This window comes from Grus americana, chromosome 11 (genome assembly GCF_028858705.1).
Source record: "Grus americana isolate bGruAme1 chromosome 11, bGruAme1.mat, whole genome shotgun sequence".
NCBI classification, from domain to species: domain Eukaryota; kingdom Metazoa; phylum Chordata; class Aves; order Gruiformes; family Gruidae; genus Grus; species Grus americana.
Genome location: NC_072862.1, coordinates 11,213,197 through 11,228,985, shown reverse-complemented (window position 1 = coordinate 11,228,985; position 15,789 = coordinate 11,213,197). Strand labels below are relative to the sequence as shown.

The 15,789-nt window shown below is 39.8% G+C and overlaps 1 protein-coding gene across 1 annotated transcript; it reads left to right on the top strand.

Annotated features, from left to right (window-relative positions):
- Positions 1–1,470: 1,470 nt before the first annotated feature.
- On the top strand, positions 1,471–15,555 carry CCDC174 (coiled-coil domain containing 174). Its single transcript, XM_054838587.1, has 11 exons — positions 1,471–1,555; positions 3,070–3,174; positions 4,202–4,302; positions 5,247–5,305; positions 6,376–6,556; positions 8,531–8,626; positions 10,047–10,183; positions 10,582–10,676; positions 10,921–11,068; positions 12,127–12,261; positions 13,993–15,555. Exons 1-11 carry the CDS (start codon positions 1,514–1,516, stop codon positions 14,946–14,948), a joined length of 2,055 nt encoding a protein of 684 aa, XP_054694562.1. The 5' UTR covers positions 1,471–1,513; the 3' UTR covers positions 14,949–15,555.
- Positions 15,556–15,789: the final 234 nt, after the last annotated feature.

Here is a 15,789-nt window from a genome sequence, read left to right as displayed (position 1 = left end):
TCCTGAGCTCCTTGAAGTGCTCAACACTTGCAGCACTGAAAACCTGGACGGGTGAGCAAGTGAGTCCTATTGCTGTAGTGTGCAATGTGGAGAAGAATTCATGCACTTCAGGGTGGAAACGTGCCCTCACACAGACACTGCCTCCCAAAAAAAGATGGGAATTAGCAAGTCAGAGCCAACCCTTGGCTGCATTTGGGCTGGTTTCTCAGTGTTGCCGCTAGGTGAGGTTTGAACAAGCAACAATACATGATTTGCTGAAGTGGGATTTAATTAGTACAGCACAGATGTTTTCATTCCTTTGTCCTATTTTTCAGTAATGCTCATTTCTCTTCTTCCATTGCAGATTAAAATAGTAAACCTTATGGCTCTAGTATGACCTGCACTTTTCTGTATCTGTCGTCTCCCACCATTTTCCCTTCTTTTTCTTTTTTCTTGCTGCTGGCAGCAGCTCCAACCCTCAGGCCACACATGGCCATTTCCAACAGGGGACCTGAAGAATTTGAACTCCATCTGCCAGGAACCCTCATTTCCACACCTGGGAGTCCTGGTGGACAACAAGCTCTTCATGACCAGCAGTGTGCCCTCGTGGCCAAGAAGGCCAATGGTACCTGGGGTGCATTAAGAAGAGCGTGGCCAGCAGGTCGAGGGAGGTTCTCGTCCCCCTCTACTCTGCCCTGGTGAGGCCACATCTGGAGTTCTGTGTCCAGTTCTGGGCTCCCCAGTTCAAGGCAGACAGGGAACTACTGGAGAGAGTCCAGCAAAGGGCTACAGAGGTGATGGGGGGACTGGAGCATCTCTCGTATGAGGAAAGGCTGAGAGAGCTGGGGCTGTGTAGCCTGGAGAAGATGGAGAGGGGATCTGAGCAACACTCATAAATATCTAAAGGGCGGGTGCCAGGAAGACAGGGCCAGACCCTTCTCAGTGGTGCCCAGCGACAGGACAAGGAGCAACAGCCACAAACTGAAACACAGAAGTTCCATCTGAACATGAGAAAAAACTTCTTCGCTGTGAGGGTGACCGAGCATGGGGACAGGCTGCCCAGAGAGGCTGTGGGGTCTCCTCTGGAGAGATACAAAACCCACCTGCACGCGATCCTGTGCAACCTGCTCTGGGTGATCCCGCTCTAGCAGGGGGTGGCCTAGATGATCTCCAGAGGTCCCTGCCAACCTGTGACTCTGAACTGGAGCGCAGCCAGGGAAGCCGCAGCCAGGGCTCAGGCTGATCGCGGCCGGACAACGGGGGGTGGGGGGGGTGAGGGGGGTGAGGGGGGGCAGCACCGCGGGGCCGCGCGCCGCTGCTCCGAGCCACGCGCGCACAGCGCCCCCTAGCAGCCCCGTCCTTACCCGTCTGCCCTCCCCTGACCTCCCCAACATGGCGGCGGGGATGGGTTCCCCGCCTGCTCTCACTGCGGCTGTCGCAATAGCGCCTCGCTTTCGTTGCGCTTTACGGTAAGGCCGCAAAGCAGGGAAGAAGGCAGCCGGCTGTTGCGGTTGCCGGAGGAGCGGAGGCCGCCATGGACCGGAGGAAGAAGCCGTTGGATGTGGCCGCCTCCTCGGTGAGCGGGCGAACCTGGCTGCGGCCGGGAAGAAGCAAAATAAACCCTTCCGCTTTCCCAGCAGGGCCTGTCGGTCGGCTTATAAGGGTGTGAGGGCGGCCAGGCGTGCCCTGTTACCGCAGCTGCGGGGCTGCCGCGGGCGGGCCTGGCCAGCGCAGGCCGTGCGGGCGGGGGCCTGGGGCGAGCCGCTTCCAGGGATAACAGCACACTGGAGCGTGTTTTTCTGACCCCTCGCTTTAACCCCAGCCCACTGAAATGCACGCTTGTAAAAGCAAATGCTGGTTTAAAGGGTTTTGTTGTAACGCCGTCCGTCACGCGTTCTGACGTCGCGTCGTGGTTTTGTGAGATGTTCGTGGCAGGGGGTTTAGCCCCTTCGCCTTCTTGACCAAACGTACGCGCTGTACTCTTAATCCGAGTGTGCTAGGTCTGAATTTGCCCCCATTCGTGATGTAATGATAACATTAGGGCATGAGAGGGAAATGTGAGGTCATTTCCTGATTTTTTCTAAGGAATAGGAGCGCCGTGTCTTGGGGAATTTACCTTCGGGATGGCCAGGTGCCGTTCCTCCCTGCTCTCCAGTGGTCTGTTAACGAGATTGCTACCAAACACTTCATATTTCCAAATAAACAGTTGATGTAACCTGTGGGTTGTTGTATGTGAAACACTTAACGTTGACGTGCTCGTACAAAACTTTAAAGTATTCTGGGGGAAGAGGGTTCATTTACAACACCGTGCATCATTGGTGCAGGGACATGAAAAGCAAATGCTTTAGTGTTTGGGACAAATATTGATACTAAAGTCTTCCACTTTCCTGATTTAATGTACATCTGTGAAATTTGCGTTCTGTAGGACTTGCAGGGAAAGTGGCCCGATATTCTCTTCCCAACTAGGGGTTTTAATGTAATTTCAAGATAACGCCCCTGCTGGGGATGCTTCCTAATAAAAGGTGAGATGGGTGTTGGTCACAGATGGCAATGCTGCTTACATATTTATTTTCAAAAAAGAAGAAAGAAAATCTGAAACTATATAAACAGTATACAAAACTGTTTGGGAAAGTATATATATTATGAAAGTAAACTTTTATCAGTTCTTTTCTGAGGCAGGATTTTACTCCTTATCTAATGGTTAGAAGTTTCCTTTTCAAATTCACTAGTGTTGTTTCATTAGTCCTCCTCTATTTTTTTGCTATTGGGAGGTTGGTAAAATCTGTGTGGAGTTATGTGTCTCTTATTCTCATTATGTATCAAAGGATCAAGGATATATTTGGGGGTTTCATAAATCCCTAATCATTATTTGCATTCTGTGTTTTTTGCATATTGTTTGCTGGAAACTTAAGAGCGACCTTTGTGATCGAATCAGTGCTTCAAAATTCCACATAAAAATACAACCAAATGCTTGTATAACTGTAAATGCCCGATTGTTTTACTAGAGACACAATTATTACTTTATTACAGTACCTGATGTATATGCATTTGATATGTCTTGGTTATTTGTTTATTTTGCCATTGATGTAGTTGGTAGATCTCAAAGCAGAACTCTTCCGAAAGCAAGAAGAATTCAAGAAAGAAAAGCTACTGAAAGATGCTGGCATCTTTGCAAAGCCCAAAACTTCTAATAAGGTAGAAATACTTTTCCATTGTTGGTTTTGTCATTCTTTCTCCTTTAAGTAAGGAAGTTCATATTCAAATCTAAATAAATAAAGACTCAGAGCTGTGTTGCTGTTCAACTGTAAAATCTACATGATGAGGATGTTCTTCAAATTTCATTTCCAGGTGAGATTCTTGTGTGCAGCAGAAAACTTATCTCCTGCTTATGCCCATCTAAATCACCACTTAATCTTCGTTCCCCAGGGAGCCACAGCTTTTGTAACTGTAGAAGTTGTTTCTTTTTTTCTCCAAGATTTTGTGTGCTTCTCTGAAGGATGGAGGATGAGAGGCTCTTCTTGATAAGTGCTCTGCAATCTGTTCCTCTGTGTCGTGGTGTATAATAATGGATACACAATTCTCTCTCCTGTTTTACTCTTTACTGCACATTGGTTTTTATTCATTCTGTAGCTTTCTAATAGTAGAATATAGTATTGCTGCCATATTTGAAGAACATGCAGCATTTACAGTGTTATGCTGTAAACGGGCAAACTGATTGTATTTTATATCTAAAATGAAGGTAATAGAAATAATTCATGGCTTCGTTATTACTTTAGTAATCAGCAGGATTGTTCTTATTAATTTTTTTAACCTTAACATCTTTGTCAGAATAGATTTTGTCTGATTTCTGAGTGCTCTTCTCCCTTCTCCCTTCTCCCTTCTCCCTTCTCCCTTCTCCCTTCTCCCTTCTCCCTTCTCCCTTCTCCCTTCTCCCTTCTCCCTTCTCCCTTCTCCCTTCTCCCTTCTCCCTTCTCTTTTCTTCTCAGCCTGTCCTTAACTATTATATCGTACTGTGATCTGTGTAATTTTAGGACATACCTGCAGCATCCTACAGCACACTAAGTATAGTCTCAAGTCAAACGTGTTTAAGATGTTATTTACAAAGTCTTTCATGATTGATTTGCAAAGTTTGCATTATGGAGTTGAAATATTTTTGTAATTGTTACCATTTTGATGTTTTTGTTTATTTCTTTATTTGTTGTTATGAAATTGTACTCCACAGAAACCAAGCATCTGGAACAAACAAAACGCAGGAGTTGCAAATCGAGCGGAGAAGGATGTTGAGCAAAAGGCAGAAGAGGAGCATATATTAGATAAATCAAGGTAACTCTTGGGCTCAGTAAGAAAGGAATGCTTTGTAGAACTTGTTTTTCAGTGTTTAGAAAAGCACATAAAGCAAGTTATGCACGTTTTGGACCAGCAGTTCTCATTAGACCAACCAGTAAGACCCGCATCAATTCCATGCTCTTTTCCAGTGATATACAAACTGCATCCCAGCAGTCTCATGCTCTAAGGATATCTGCCCTCACGTGATCACAGCTCTCTGAATATGTCAAGCTACTGATTTTTGAAAGTCATCTTTAGAATTCAAAGACAGGGCAGCGATACATTAGAATTCTATAGCAAAGTGTTTCTTGGACTTGACAGTAAATGGCTCGCTTTTTGCAAGATTTGAAGATTTGACTCATCTTCTAAATGGATTAGTTGTACAATAAGATATATGTTGAAAATGCAATTTATAAGTAATTTTCTGGTTTTCTGTAAGCAGTTCCTAGCTCTTCAAAATTGTCTTCTACCATTCCAGAAATTAGCTAAGATTTTATCTTCAGTTTCTAAGAATAAGTGTAACTCCATGTTATATCTTTTTTCTTTTTTTTTTTTCCTCCGGTAAAACAGTATTTCAATATCTCATACCTACAAATAATGGTCTAGCTTCCAGTATTTATGTGACAGACCGTAGTAGTTAGATAAAGTGGAATACTTGTTACTTCGTGTTCCTGCCTACTTGACAAATTACACTTAAGATTAATTCTGTAACTTCACTAAAATTATTTTCAGTATAAACTCTGGAACTGGATATTTCTGTATCTTCAGAAAAGACAGTGAAGGTTCAAAACAAAAAACCAGGCATGAGTCAGCTTCTAGTAAACATTTCAAGCACTCCTGGTACTTTCCTGTTCCATTTATCTAAGGCTAAATTGATGATTTTTAATCATGTTTGGAATTGGTGGGATTGCAATGTTAATTTTTTTTTCTTTCTTTTGCAGGAAGAAACTAGAAGAGAAAGCAAAGCTGTATGAGAAAATGACAAAAGGCGACTTCCCAGGTGAATATAACTACTCTAAAATGAGGGGGGTGTACATTATTTATTTATCTATTGAAAAATTGTTTGTAAAGTTCACCCTAAAAGTCGGCATTTCTGACTATCTGGTGATTTACAGCACCTACAGTATGAATTCTCTGCTTGTCTTCTTATATTGGAAATTTTTTTGGGAGTTATTATACAAAGTGATTGACATGGGTTATTCTGCTTTGAAAGGGAGAAAAAATATAGGTACTAGAGAAAATAAAATTACTTTTTTGAAGGACAGCCTATCCTAGTAAAGCGCTATAGGCTTGTTTCGCTTATTCATTAAGCGGGTGGAATATATTCTGATTTTTCAATACAGAATCTTAGAAAACCAAAATAAATTTAGTCCCCATTATGCAGTCTTCGTAGTGCATTGCTGATGTTCTGTCCTGCTCTCTAATTCTTGGACCTTTATGAAGAGAACAGGAACAGGAGGGGAGTCTGGCTCGTTCATAATGTCAGTGCCAGTCATGCTGCTAACAGAGTTAGCGAACTCTAATTTGCCCCTTTCTTCTCACACATTCAGTCCCTTGCGAGAAGTAATGATTAAATAGAATCCAAATCTCCTTGCAATTAATCTCTAATGTTTTCTTTACTAGTGTCCATCTTTGCCACATATGATCCCACCATTTTTCTCTACTTTTTAGAAAAAGTACTCTAGGGACTGCTTAACTACTGCCAATATACCAAATGTTAAGCATCAAAAAAGTATTTGAACTGTTACATAACAAACACTATATTTCTGAAATAGTTAATGAGCAGAGACTATTTTAGTGCAAAGACTGCAACCTTTTCTGTATTGTACACAAGCGATTAATTGCTTTAAAATACCTTAAAACTTCTATTCAGAAATAGAGGTTATCACTGTGGAGCCTGTTTATAGCTCCAGATTTGTTTTGCACTGAATGAGATTTAAGTATTCCCCAATAGTGTGGTCCAGGGCATTGCTGACAGCTGAAAAGCTGATTGTGGCTATTTTGTATTGATTTTGTGCTCGGTTCTATTCTTTTCCTGGCTGTTCTCTAAGAATCAATTTTCTGCCTTAGATGAAGAAACTGAGGATTTGTACCTGGTGGATTTCACTCAGAAGATCATAGACAAACAGCACGAAGTACAGGAAATGTATCAGAGCGAAGCTGCTAGAAAGACTTTAGAAAAAGAGACAGATGATGAGGAAACTCAACCTGAAGTGGAAATACCGCCACCTGAGGACCCAGACGAAGAATGGTTGGTACTACTGATTGGGCTCAGCTGTCCTGACTAGTCTGTGTCTTGACAATTGCATGAGAAAATTATTTTATTCTCCAAAGTATGCGGAGTGGCACCTTTTCCTTTTTTTTTTTTTTTTTTTTTTTTTTTTTGTTAATACTACACATTGAGAAGAGGTAGTAACATTCTTTAATGATGTCTTATTAAAAGACAGTCTTTCATGTTACTTTCCTTTCCATGTAGGTAACACTGCAATATAATCTACATCCAGGATTTTGAGAAATAACAATCAGGGAAATGTACTATAAATGACACATCATAATATCCTCTCTTATTTTCTTGCATAGTTAATGGAAGTTCTGATCACAGTATTGATACAATTTTATGCTTTGGTGTCTTGAATTGAAATGCATTTTAGCAAAACTTGGGAGTTTTATTGCATCCACTTTCCCTTCTCTAGTTGTGTGTGATTTACAAAATGAGCAGTTGTTCTTGTTGTTGTTGTGTGACCACTTCTTGAAGGAGAGAAACTCCAATTGGAAAAAGAACAGAGTTTTCCAGGATTTCTTCTACTGTTTTAACAGCAGCACATTAAATTGTGACAATTTTCTGTGACATTCCAAGTAACTACTAGTTTTTCACCCAAGATATTAGGAATAATTATGAAACCAGTCTGACTAAACATTTTCCTTGCCAATTTGTTTAAAATGCTTATGGAACAGAATTTTTACTTCTGGTAATCAGTTTAAAACAGAGTAACCGATACGAAACAGAGCACCCCCTTCTCCAGTTTATTAGGTCAAGATAAGATTTGCTATGTAATGTTTCAGAATAAACTGGGAGAAGAATCCAGCAGAGTACCAGAAGACTGCTAGATTGGAAAGGCAGATATACATGTTACCAGCATCTTACTGAAATTCAGGATGAAACTATCAATGATCCAGTGATGGACTCAAACCACTTTGTGCTTCCATCACCATAAAATGTCAGAAATTTAAACCGATACATTTTACTGTTCACCGGTGCTTTTCTATCATTGCCTACATCTCACTTCAGTGACGTGTTATTGTTAATATATTGTCCATCTCAGTGAGGCCATATCCTCATGAGGATGTTTGGGTGCTAGCATAATTATTCTGCAGCCATCCATAGTTACATTTTTACAATAGAGAATGCAGACTTTTTTTTCTACAGATGTTACATTATAATAACCAAAGAGCACTGAGTATATCCTAAGCTGTAGATATCCTTAGAAGTTACGTAAAAGACCTAACTTATTAAAAGCACAGATCTTTTAAAGTTTGGGTTTTTGGTAACTAGCTTGCCAGTCATACTTTTTCAGATGTAGTATTAATTCTTTAGAATGGGATAATTGAAGCAGCTTGATGCTAAAGAACTTTCTAGCATTTCAGGACAATAAGTATAGCTCCTAACAGCTTTTTTTGTTGACAAGTGTAAATTAAGTGTTCAGTACTATAAAGAGTTGAATAAGAAGCACGATATGTGCTTCAAAGGAACATTTTGCTTGCATTTTAGCCAGCCTTTGTTATGCCAGTTGAATGAATGCCATCAGCCTATTCTAAATGAGCTTTAGACTGATAATCGAAATATATTGTAACAATTTCAAATCCGCAAGAAGTCAATGCTGCATTATTATTTTCGCCATGGGAAGCCAGTACTAGGCTCAGTTTCATTTTAGTGTGAAAACTACACGACATTCTAACTTTTGAACATTTTTTTACACCATTGGATTGCCAAGGCAGACAGCCAGCTCAAAGTGAGATCAGGTAAATATCTGTGATAAAACTGCCATATGCCCCACTCAGAACATATTCTCTTATAACCGAAAGGTAGAAGAAACTGTCACACATGGAGAGGCTGAGAGGTGATGAATACTTTTTGGAAAGTGTCACTGCTTCTATCTTCTGGTTAAGAGTTCTCTAAATCTGAAAATAGAAGTTCTGCATCAAATTTCCTTTGCTTTCATTGCAGGGTTGATTATGTTGATTTCCTTGGCCGATCTAGACGCTGTATGAAGAAGGATTTGCCAAGTCTACTTAAAATGGATCAGGAACTTCAAGGGAAAAGGTGTGATTTCTCTAATGGAAGTGCACATTCCTTGCGGTATTTAACATGCATATTCTTGATGTGAAGGAAGAGAGGCTATGCTTCGTTACCTCATTCTCAATCCAGAATTGCTGATGCTCCTGCTTTCTCTAGATTTACTTTGACAAACTTCTGCTGGTTACAACATTGTGCCTTAAAAAATAGAGTAGCTACAGAAAAATTATGCATGACTGTGATTTTATCAAACTTTCTATTATAAATTCATATAGTATTCCAAGGCTTCTATTTTATTTCACCTTGGTAGCTGACCATTTGAAATACGTGGCTGGTGTATTGGTTTTAAATTGCAACAGAATGGAGACCATGGATATCAAATAAAAGCTAAAATGAAATTTTTAATAACCTACTAAGGGACACTTTTTGATGTAAATGCTGACTAAATATAAAACATCACTTACAGAGCATGGCTTGCAGAGAAAATTTCTGATAAATTGACTTAGCAAACTCTCATATTTAATGCATCTTTTAAAACTGTGGTCCTTGCATAGAAACTGTATTTTATTAATACCTTCCAGAAGATGCCAGAGAAGTGATTGCTGATTCTGTTTAACCTGGAAACTGATGACAGTCTTTTAGCAATTCCAAATTCATCATGACATTCAAAGTGAATGTTAGATATCCATTTGTTTGATTTTGCTCTTCTGTTAAACAGCTGTTTAACAGCTCTTCTGTTAAAATTATTATGGCAGCACTGAGAATTGTTTTCAGAAAATAATCTAAAGACACCTCAGCTGAGCCCTTACTGTTGCTGAAGTGAAAATTCTGTCACACTAACAACTTATTAGTGTGTTCTCTATATTTTAATCATAAGATGGAGAATATGAGTGCTTGGAAATTGCAGCCTCTGCATTGATATGGATGACAGTCGGTCAGCAAAACCAGCTGTAGCTAGACAATAAAAGATCCTGCTGCTTCTTTTGGGAAGACAAAAAATATTTCCCATATTGGGTATTAAGATTTGGCACGGACTTCTAGGGTAAATTAATGGCTAGCTTTTGGGTATTTCAAATGCCTTTCATTTTCTTATGTTAAATCTGAAATGTTCCTATATGTGATTGCTAGAATCCCAAGAAATGCCAATAAAAGTGATTATTTCATCTCCCATTCTGTGATTTGATAATGATTTCATAAAGCCTCTGAGAAAGGATATGATTTTGTTTAAGTCTTTTATTAACATGCCCTACTAGGACCTTGTTTCAGAAGTAGTTTTGTATTTCTGTCTTCCCCACGTACCGTAGTCATCAATGCTGCATCACTAAATGGTGCCTACAGTGATCTATGTTTTGTAAACACTGCAATAGCAGGTCAGTCACTGTTTGATACCATAAAACTGATAAGTTCTGCTCTGTAATCCATAATGTTTTTTTTTTTTTTTAATTAGACAAGGTCCTGATGGGAATACTCTGTTATCTGAAGACATGAGAAGAGAACTTCAGAGGCAGCAGTGGGAAAAAGAAGAAGAAGAAGCCCTCAGAAAACCCATGGGACCCATACATTATGAGGACATTCGAGAAAATGGTATAAATCCATTCTTGGTATCACCAAAGAGATTAGTTTTAGAGGAAGCAAGGGAAAGGTACTTCTCGTGCCTATATGGCAAAGTGTAGGTATGTGTTAAGCCACATGTATAATAACCATTCAAATTACCACTACATAAATCTAGATTTATTTTTCCTCAAATTGTATTTTTCTCAAATGTATTTTTCAAATTTCATTACTTCCTCCTGTGTTTTTCTTCAGAAAGCTTCACTTCATGTATCATCTAAAAAAAGCCCTTTTAAGCCACCTAAAACTAATGCAGTGTACGTTTTTGGGAGTAGTTCAGTGCCTGAAAGCAGGGTGCATGGTGCTTGTCATTACTGTCTGTTATAAACTGAGTGTAACTTGAACTTAATTGATTTTCCTCCTCTTTTCAGAGGCCAGACAGCTTGGTGTTGGTTACTTCGCCTTTTCTCGTGACAAAGAACTTAGGGATAAACAACGGGCAACACTGGATATGCTAAGAGAGCAGGTATGAGTTTAAAGAGCAAACTGGAATATGAGGGCATCCTCATTTCAGTGGTCACTGTCTTCGATTTGTTGTGTAAGTCTTATACTAGGTGATGCCTGCAGCTGACTCCAAAAAAATTTGGCCTCTTTTTTCCTTTTGAAACAGGTACTTGATAAGTTTCTCTTTTAGCTGTTTAGTGAAGGAAGATATGTAGTTGATTATAATAACAAAGGAAGATTAATTCATGTTTTTGTTTGCCGTTAAGACACTTGACCAGAGAACTAAACGTGAACAGTTGAAAGAAAAAAGGAAGGCAGCTCTAGATGCAAGGCTGTCTAAACTTCGAGCACGGAAGATTAAGAAGTTAAGGGAGGCTGGATTAGAGGAAGAGGCAGAAAAATTGGAGAATGGAGGTATGATCTGCTGCCTTTTTAAGTTAAATAATTGCTATTTCATCTTGTATTTGATCGATAGACAGGCATACTCTAATTGATTTAGGTTGGGACATTCAATATATTGGTATTACGTATTCTATATATACAATTAGTATAACTGTTAAAGAGAGTGAGAGTTCATATAATTGTGTGTAGAAATAAAATCATGCCATAAGTAGCTTAATAATGCAGGTAGAAATGTGATGTGTAGATTGTGGGCTTTTTTTGATTCACACCTGAGCAGGAATTATGTGGGTTAATTATGCAGGTTGAGGTTAAAGCTGCTGAAATTTTACTGGCTTTTTCTTTTTTAAGATGAGGTAGAATAAAAAGTAGTAACAAGTTAATTTTAATATCATGTAATACACACTCTTACAGTTTCAGCGCAGTCTGTAAATTAGACATACATACAGCTGACTAGGCTTTAGGGTGATGAATTTGAGTTCTAATCCCACTTCTGCACTGCACTGTTTCCCTTATGACACCGCTAGTCAACTTGTACTGTCTGTCTCCCACTGTAAAATGTAGCTAATATTTCACCGTGTCAGAATTCTATGCAAGTCATTAACTGTGAAGTGCTCTGGAAACGAACAACAGTAATGTGCCACTGCTAACTGTTACTGTTGTGCAGAAGAATAAGAATGCAAATTGTTTTCTCCAGTAAATGAAAGGGAGATAACATGCTAAACATTCTTATTTTTACCAAATTCTCTAGCTTCAGTATAACACCACATTCCTTTTTGGGTTATTATGCAATAGATTTTCAGTAGTCTTTTTGATACAACTAGAAAGCTAATGAAGTGTATCTTGGTAGATACGCTTCCTGATTATCTGGCTTACCCATTATCTTTTCTGAACTAATATGCAGTAATTAATATCACCTCCCCACTCAGATACATGTCATTGTTAGAATTAAATTAGATAACTAGTACAAGCTCTATAAATGCAAATAACTCTTGCTTTCTATTTCTCCTATGAAGTTCATATAGATTTTATCCCGTTACTAACAAAAACTGCTATCTCTTTCTGTAACATAGAGGTGAAAGGTGCTACTGACGAACCGGAAGCTCCGAGAGTTACTGCAGCAAGTAGAAAGGTAGAGGTTGTCATCCAGGAGAGAAGAGATACCAAGCCTGGAGTGCCTTATGTCCGAGAGTGGGATAAAGGCAAAGGTAAGGAAATGTCGATTCAGAAACGTGGTTTGGAAGTACTGTGCAACACTGCTACGTTCATTTCTATTTTGTTAGAAAGTATGGTAAGACTCAGAAGCAATGAAATAGTTTCTGCCTTTGTAGTGCTGTGTAGTGCCCAGTGTAGTGGCTGACAAGGCATGCCTTAGTGCCCATAGCTGCTATAATGTTCCCATAATATTTTCTTCTATAGGAGTTATGCATATATATATCCACATATAGGAGTTATATGTGGATGATGCAGAGACGTTGTCAGAATGACAAATTTCATCGTTCATAAGATTTACTGTCTTTCAGTGTGATCTTTTCTTGATGTATTTCTGTAGTTTGTGCTATGTGATGGCAGGATGTATTACACCGAAACAGGTGCAGGACGATACTAAAAAGTGATGCAAGCAGAGACCACTTCAGTGGCAATGTCCCATCTTGAAGGATCTTTCTTGTCACAACATCAAGTGATTGCTGTCTTCCAGATCCTTCTCAAACCTATTAACTCATTTTGTACCATTAATCTAAGCTTATGCACTTTCTTGTAGTCTGATGCCTGACTTCTAAGTAAAAGCAAACAAGGAATAGGCAAAGCACATAAATGTCCACCTTTTTTAGTACTCCTATAAGAGCAGCATTCCTGTTCTGTGCAATACTGATATTTCCAGCTTCTTTTTACTTTTCACAGTCTCTGTGTTCAGTTAATGAACAATGTTGTGAGGAGAAACTTTGTAGTGCCATTAAAACCAAAAACTTTCAGGTCCAATCTGTTACATCTTTATCCTGCTCGATGCTGGTTTTTTTCCTACCGCTGAGGAATCCTAGTATCTGACTGACACCCAAGCAGCGCTGTACTGCAACAACAACTACTACACTCAGAAAGCAGAGGACAGCTTACTCTAAAATGTGAAGTAAAATAACTGTGGTTCACTGAACATAAATGTAACACAAGCATCTAAATTAGTGTCAGAATAAACAAAACTCCTCACTCATAGATATTTTCCTCTGTACTATTTCATATTTTTTTATATTTTTACCAAAGCAAAGGAAGAAGTCCTCCTCTGATTGGGGCTCTATTTTTGCTACATCACCCAAATGTGTAGTCCTTATGTATCAAAATTTTCAACTTCATTTCTTACAGAAGTCTTCATAGAAATGAATACTGAAAAGAATTATACTGGGTTTAGAGAGTATGCTTGGGGGATATCTTTTTAAGTGTGGTGATCTTGAGCTGTCATTCCATTGCAGTACTTCAGAACTATTTTTAATGAGAAATCAGCAGCTGTCATAGTAACTAGAATATGTACCACTTCTGTTGAAATAAAGAACTTACTGGTTTTTGCCTGTGCCCACTACAGATAATCTCATCATTTCCACCTTCTAATAACTAAGCTCTTAATGCTTCGATTGGTTTGTATTTTGATTCACCCCTGACTAATAAAGTCATTTTTCATAACCAATGACCACATTGTTATAGGATCTTAAAATGACTAGGATGAGTTATATAGGGGGTGGTGGATATCTCTAATGCTCAATGCTTTCCTTCCTGCTCCGTAAAGAAAGTGGACTGTCAGCTTAGCCAGCAATTTAGTACTAGATGGAAAAGTAACTTCAAATGGCTTTACACAGCTGCATTTTCTCTGTTTGCTAATTTGTTTTCCTTTCTGACTGATCTTCAGACCCTGAAATCTATATTCAATCTACCATTTTCCCTGTTTCTAACAGAATTGATGTTTGGACAATGGTCAAAGAAACAGGAAGAACTCAGAGATGAGCGAGATCCAGAATTTGCACCACCTTCCGATTACTTTATGGGACAAAAGAAAGATGATAATTACAGAAGTCAGGATTTGAACAGTCCTGAAACCTCCTCTGCAAAACTAGAAACAGAGACAGCACAAAACCAACAGATGCCATCAGCACAGGCCAACGGCAGTAGCACTGAAGATGTGCCACCATCAGCACAAGCTTACAACAGCAATGTTCGAGTTGAGTCAGCATCAACAGAGGCATGTGGCAGTGACGCTCAAGATGCACCATCGTCAGGAGAGGATGACAGCAGTGATGATGAGGATATGCTGCCATCAGCAGAGGCTTATGGCTATGGTGCTCAAGGTGTGCCACCGTCAATGCAGGCTTACGGCTATGGTGCTCAAGATGTGCTGTCGTCAATGCAGGCTTATGGCTATAGCACTCATGATATGCCATTTCCAATGCCAGCTTATGGCTACGGTGCTCAAGGCATGCTGCCACCAATGCACACTTATGGCTACAGCACCCATGATATGCCATTCTCAATGCAGGCTTATGGCTACGGCACCCAGGATGCGCCGCCAGGGATGCAGGGCTGTGGCTGCAGCGCCCAGGATGCGCCGCCAGGGATGCAGGGCTGTGGCTGCAGCGCCCAGGATGCGCCGCCAGGAATGCAGGCCTGTGGCTGCAGCACCCAGGATGCACCACCAGGAGTGCAGGGCTGTGGCTGCAGCGCCCAAGAATTGCCACCAGGAATACAGGGCTGTGGCTGCAGCACCCAGAACGTGCCACCAGCAATGCAGGACTGTGGCTGCAGCACCCAAGATGTGCTGCCGTCAGCGCAGACCAACAGCAGTGACACTCAAAATCAGGAACCGCTTTACCAAAGTTTAGATGATATGCTGTCTTATTACAGACAAGTGACTTGAACAGAGCAAAAAGATAAGTAAGAATCGTGATTTAAAGAACTGAAACAGAATTCTCGGCAAGAATATTATTTTCCCGCATCTGGGAAAAATAAGTTTCTGTAAGTAAATCAAAATAAATCTTCTAGGGACCTAAGCTATTTCACATCACAGCTGTACTTTTGCCCTGTTGGTTCTTTTTTTGTTGTTGTTTTTCCCTCTATTAAAATTATGTGATTCTTTTTTTGGCAGTATTTACTTAGTTTAGTACATACTTAATATTAACTCTTTGCCGCTTGCACCTGAACTTTGGGTATATTAATGGCTTGTTTTCATAAGATGAGCTCTTCCTTTACTCTGCCACTCCCCAGCCAGCTTCTGGTTTGGAGGTCTACAAGTTCAGTGATATCTGTAGAAACAGTATTGAAATGGCAGTTTCAGGAAATTTATTACCTGCTCAATCTCCTGCCTTTAGGAAGTGCAGATTATCTAGTGAACAGTGGTGGTTTGCATGGTCATAATGGCTTCTGCATTCCTGAGGTCTGTATATAACTCATAATTCTGTGAAGCAAATTAAGAGTGGAGAGAGGCATTGCTGATGCCTCTAACTGATGGTTAGACTAAGAATAAACAATTCACTAAAGTAGAACTCTTGACACCTGCAATTACTGTCTTACTGGTTTAGAAAATGCTCTCATAATTCTCCAAGTGCATTTTTCTTGCATCATCTGTTATATTTATGGCTTTCTTTTATTTAATACTTTTTTTCAAAAACTGGTATTGGAGTTACTTATATATGAAAGCAGACCAACCTCTACCAAACAAGCTTGTATTTCAGAATTTTAGTAAATGAGAATAATACTTA

Excerpts from the sequence above, each read along its gene's own strand:
- CCDC174 (XM_054838587.1), top strand. The coding sequence starts at position 1,514 with ATGGACCGGAGGAAGAAGCCGTTGGATGTGGCCGCCTCCTCG. Across the intron at positions 1,556-3,069 it reads TGGATGTGGCCGCCTCCTCG|TTGGTAGATCTCAAAGCAGA; the intron begins GTGAGCGGGCGA and ends CCATTGATGTAG. Across the intron at positions 8,627-10,046 it reads CAGGAACTTCAAGGGAAAAG|ACAAGGTCCTGATGGGAATA; the intron begins GTGTGATTTCTC and ends TTTTTTAATTAG.